The sequence below is a fragment of the Notothenia rossii genome, assembly GCF_949606895.1.
Source record: "Notothenia rossii genome assembly, chromosome: 8".
Classification (NCBI taxonomy): domain Eukaryota; kingdom Metazoa; phylum Chordata; class Actinopteri; order Perciformes; family Nototheniidae; genus Notothenia; species Notothenia rossii.
Genome location: NC_136906.1, coordinates 8,323,478 through 8,328,653, shown reverse-complemented (window position 1 = coordinate 8,328,653; position 5,176 = coordinate 8,323,478). Strand labels below are relative to the sequence as shown.

The 5,176-nt window shown below is 42.3% G+C and overlaps 1 protein-coding gene across 2 annotated transcripts; it reads left to right on the top strand.

Moving 5' to 3' along the window:
- ptx4 (pentraxin 4, long) lies at nucleotides 1–4,585 on the top strand. Of its 2 annotated transcripts, none has more exons than XM_079645655.1 (4): nucleotides 1–250; nucleotides 590–762; nucleotides 1,250–2,178; nucleotides 3,046–4,585. In XM_079645655.1, the coding sequence occupies exons 1-4, from the start codon at nucleotides 125–127 to the stop codon at nucleotides 3,708–3,710; spliced, it is 1,893 nt and encodes a 630-aa protein (XP_079501781.1). In that variant the 5' UTR covers nucleotides 1–124; the 3' UTR covers nucleotides 3,711–4,585. The 2 variants fall into 2 exon arrangements, with proteins under 2 accessions (XP_079501781.1, XP_079501780.1); XM_079645654.1 differs by having other exon boundaries at nucleotides 2–250; nucleotides 584–762; nucleotides 3,046–4,577.
- Nucleotides 4,586–5,176: the final 591 nt, after the last annotated feature.

The window sequence follows — 5,176 nt, the reverse complement described above, 5'->3', positions numbered from 1 at the left end:
TGCAGTGTTTATCAAGACGAGCCCTTTTCAGCTATGTCTTTCTTTCTCTAGTAGCATTTGTTTCCTCACTGTCAGACATCCAGACCCAGGCTTCCTGCTGCATCTATCTTAGCTCCGTTGCACCATGGGCAACCTGAGGCCCGGACACTGGTCCCTGATCCTGGTCCTCATGCTCCTGCTGCAGATTCAGCCCGTTAACGTGAAGGGAGTTGATCCTGTGACGCAGAAACTACGACGACTCAACGAACAGGTCAGCTTAAATGAGACTGTGTGGGAAAATTCACGTTATTTAAGGAGTTTTGGCTTACATTTTATTTCTAATGTTTAAAAGTTCTGAAAGAGATCATATTAAAGCTAAAAACACTGATTTACTCTCTGTAGGTCAGATATTTTTGCTTATTCATTTACTGAAATAGCAAAAAACTCTTGCAAGCATCATGATTTTTCAGAAGGTAGAAGTCATCACAGGAATCCATTGTATGCTTGTTTTTTCTTCTGGATGTATTTCAGTATTTTTCTGACCTTCAAATTAGTCACCAACAGCTGCAGAAAGATTTGTGAAAACAAATTTCCTCTCTGTTAGTTTCAGCAGTTCCAGGCGCTGACCCAGGCCCGTTTGAACATGTTGGCCCAGAACCAGAACAGAAACTCATCGGGGGGGTTGGAGAGCCAAGTAAAGGCACTGAGCGAAAACTGGCAACACTTGTCAGAAGACCTGGATCAACTCAAGCGGAGCTCAACGCAGGAGATAGAGGGTCTCAGGTCAGAGCTTGGGAACACTAACTAAGAAAGGGAGCTTTGTAAATATATCTGTAAATCGATTCATCTGTGACAAATCCCTGCTTGTTGTTTTTGGTAAGAAAGGATTTGTGGGGGGCTGAGAGAAGATTGGAAAAGAGGACAGAAAATGACAGAAATGAAATCTTCTTAATAATAAATTATGTCAAAACATTAGGGCTGGGTCAAGGGAGAATTGTTAGTCTTGAGTGGGAGGGCTTACGTTTTGGCATCTGTTCTTTTGAGAAGTAATGATAAACAGAACAACCTTTACACCCCAAAGGACAACAAATATATTTCATTTTTCATTTATGAAGATCTAACCTGTTGATTCATAACCTAAATATATTTTTTATTTTGTATTTGAAGTTGGACCAGGTCTGATTGTACCAGATGATGCATTTTCGACTAATACAATAAATAAAGAATATAACATTCAAAAAAAGTCTTCTCATGTCGCTCATCATCCCAGGGAGTGGAGTAGGAGGATGGAGAAGAAGAGTAAACGTATGGAGGGTCGTCTTGCTTTCATGGAGAGAAGCCTGAGGGAGAACCGCCGCCATGCCCAGAAACAGAAGCCCGATCCTGGTCAGGATATCCCCAACCTCACCCTGGAGCTCCAGAGCCAAGACGAACGGCTCGGTGCCCTTCAGACCCAGCGAGACGAGCTGATCGTTGGGCTGAAAGGGCTGCAGGAATCCCTGAAGAACCAGGCGCTGCGTCTGGCCCGACTGGAGGGTCAGGTCTTGCAGAAGAGTGATGGTGGAGCGCTGTGGAGGGCGGAAGAGTTGTTCAACTCCAACATCACATCTCAGGAACACTATGAACCACGCAGGAGATCAAAGACACATAGAGGGAGAGAGAGATTGAGACTGGACTCCGAACCCATAGTAGAAGGTCCCTTTCAATACCCGTCAGTACTAATAAACCGAAGACATTCAAAGGAGTCAAGACCTCAGCAAGAATCTCATCTGCATTACTCGCCCCAACCAGACTCTTACGGTCTCCAGTCCCACATCCAGGAGCCGGCCCAGAAAAGACCTTACCCGATCCGGGAGGAGCAGATCCAGTCTGTGCCTTATCTTCATACCCAGGTACGACAGAGATACCAGCCTAAGTTATATCGCCAGAGACACCCCCAGTTACACAACTCCACTCGGCCCTATTGGACCCAGCCCCTGCCCCATTCTCCAACTTATCCTGAACCTAGCAAAGTCAGGCAGAGTACAACCAGTCCATGGCCTCTGCCGCCTAAAGGTTCAGATGATATCCCTCAGCCCAAATCAGAGTCTCAGGAAGAAACTGACACAAAGGAAGAGTCTTCAGTGATCCATAACTTCCTCCAGCTTCCTGTGAGGCACAAGATCCCTTCACGACCAGTTCCTAAAAAGGATGCAACCAGTAAGTCATATACTTCAGGAAACTTGAGTTATTTATTTAACAGCTTCCAAAATAATCACAGTTTGAACATGTTGCACCTCAGCCAAATCACGACATGTCTTCTCCGGACAAACGACACTGAAACCACAGAAATACAATGGAAGTTAAACAGACATTCCCATTTAAATTAACAAAGAAGGTGGTCAAATTGGCAGCATGGTTCTGTCCATAAGTTACAAAATCTACCTTACATGTTGTATCTAATTTGTTTAATCCTTGCAATTAAATGTTATCTGCCCAATAAATTACAATTATCCATAGTCATCCTAACATTACAATACTTTAGACAGGGTAAGCAGAAACGTACAATTCCAGTGTTAATCACTGGGTTAAAAATGTGTATTGAACCTAAACTTGTTGGTTAGATTTAGGTAAATAATGTGTTTTTCAGTGAAGTACAGTAGGCTACGTTCATGACTTAAGCTATCCGACAAATGTAAGTTAAGTAGTTTAATTACTTACTACCAATAGATGACAAAAGCCTACTAAGCCAATGTGCAGAATAATACCACCTCAAATCTGTGACCTCAATGAAAAAATAATGACAGCCTTTTATTCATCGTAACATTTGTGACTGTTGAAAAAAAACGAGGTGTTAAAATAATGTACAAGTCGTAAATGGGTATTAATGTTTCAGGGATTCTCTAGAAGCTAGAGGAGTCTGCAGTTTTATTGAACTGTGTTGTATATTGTGTGTATTAGAGGACTCATTTGCGTAGCCTCCAAATATCATTTACCAACAAGATATTTCTGATCGCTTGTCTTTTAAATTTGACTTTTTTAGCACAAGGGGTTTTATTATACTGAATATATCCTGTCTTTCTGCAGTCTGTAACGTGGACTCCCTGCTGCTCTTCCCCTCGGCATCAGCAGACAACTTCGTCACTTTCTTCCGGACTCTTCCCAACCTTCTTGAACTTTCTGTGTGTTTGTGGCTCCGTGTGGAAGCCTCACATGTCGGCACACTGCTCTCTTACGCCACAGACGACAACGACAACCAGTTAGTTCTGTATGGACGTAACTCCTCTGCCTCTTCTGCATCTATCTCTGCTTCTTCCTCCTCCTCTCTGGACTTCATCATTGGAGACCCAGTGTATCGTCGTCTCCCCGCGTCGTCGCTGATGGACGCTCGCTGGCACCACCTTTGCGTCGTGTGGTCCTCCATCCAGGGGCGTTTCTGGCACTACGTTGACCGGCGCCTCACCTCCTCAGGCTCTCACTTCAGAAAAGGCTGGGAGATACCTGGGGGAGGGTCCGTGGTGCTGGGGCAGGAGCAGGACGTTGTGGGAGGAGGGTTTGACTCTGCGGAGGGTTTTGCCGGTCAGATAGCAGGGTTCAGGATGTGGAACCGGGTGCTGAGTGCTTCAGAGGTTGAAGGGGTGGCAGAAGGAAGAGGTTTGCCCAGAGGGGTGGTGCTCGGCATGGAGGACATAAAGGAGGTGCATGGGGAGGTGCAGCAGGTGGCATGTGAATGTTTAGAGCACTGTGTGTGATAAAGTTACAGAGGAGGATTCATATAGAGAGTTTCTTTCCAAAACATTATTTCGGTAGGGAATGCTTTCATTGCTGGCCTTTTAACCGGCCATGCAAACACTTTATCTTCTCTATTATGCTTTTTTGGCTAAAATCCTGAAGATCACTCAAGAGGGAGTTTCTCTCTCACACCCTCTGAAATGCCTCCATAGGATGCCTTTGTTTATTTCAGCGACATATTGACATCACTCCGTAACACTTACGTTTTTATAAAGAACTTTTTGAACATTAAAGCATGTAAACATGTCACAAAAGAGGCACAACATACAAATATGAACCTGAAAATGAGCGTGATAGGGCCCCTTTAATACGTGTTGGAAGTATATCGAGCAGTATGTTGTTTCTGATCAACCAAAACTGGGACTGTTCCGACTGATATGCAAAATTATTAAGTGTTAAACACTAGCAAGGATCTTAGAATAATAATGTGAAGGCTACTGTAATACACAAGTGATTTGATATTCATTTTCATCAGTTCCTTGACAAAAATATTTTATTGTAGTATGTGGATCAGGTAAGACTGTTTCAATTGTGCAGGGTTTTGGATAGTGTTGCCATTTAATCATTGACAATGCCTTGTTAACATTAAACCGTAGAATCAAAGTTGAAATGTAATAAAATGTGCTGTTTGGACTCAAGATGGATTATTCATAAAACTAAAATCCTGCAGGAGAACCTTGGGACTCCAAAAACACTTTATCTTTTGTCAAAATCAAATATAATGGATGAGTTTAATTCTTCAAAAAGTAGATAAAGGTTTGACAGCACCACTGCTGTAATTTATTATTGCGGAGCCCTTTATTTCCCCCTTTTTTAACTTAACATCTGTGCTGGGACTTGGAATTATTACTTAATAATGTGGCACCATAACCATGTATAAAGTGATATTCTGGTCATAAAATACATCTTTGAAAGTTTGACATGTATGTAAATTATGTTCTTACTGTAGAAAAGGCATTTTTAAACTTCTCCATGATGCCTCAGGTCCAAGGTGCAAACACTCTAAAGGCAAGAAGGACTAAGCTCCGGACCTAGGGTGATAGGTGCGGCACCACATCAGACAATCAACCACTATCATTCAAACAAGCCCTCAAAACCCACCTCTTCAGACTTGCCTTTCCCTGTTAAATACGTTCTCATTTACTTCATTTCATCTTTGTTTGTTGTTTGAATTGTACTTTTATAAAGCGACTTTGAGTAGAAAGAAGCTATATAAAGGTAACGTATTATTATGAATTTGTATTTTGCCACAACATTATCAAAAAACCTAGCAGACAAGATGTGGAAGTCTAGTTGGTTTTTATACTAAATGAAATGACAAGGTACAGTCAAAAGTGTAAATCTAATCCAGTGACACATTTTTTGTTTTATAAAAAGAACAACAAACTACATTTCCCAGCATCCAGCGCGCCAGACCTGTTTGGCC

Excerpts from the sequence above, each read along its gene's own strand:
- ptx4 (XM_079645654.1), top strand. The coding sequence starts at position 125 with ATGGGCAACCTGAGGCCCGGACACTGGTCCCTGATCCTGGTCCTCATG. Across the intron at positions 251-583 it reads TACGACGACTCAACGAACAG|TTTCAGCAGTTCCAGGCGCT; the intron begins GTCAGCTTAAAT and ends CCTCTCTGTTAG. Across the intron at positions 763-1,249 it reads CAGGAGATAGAGGGTCTCAG|GGAGTGGAGTAGGAGGATGG; the intron begins GTCAGAGCTTGG and ends TCATCATCCCAG.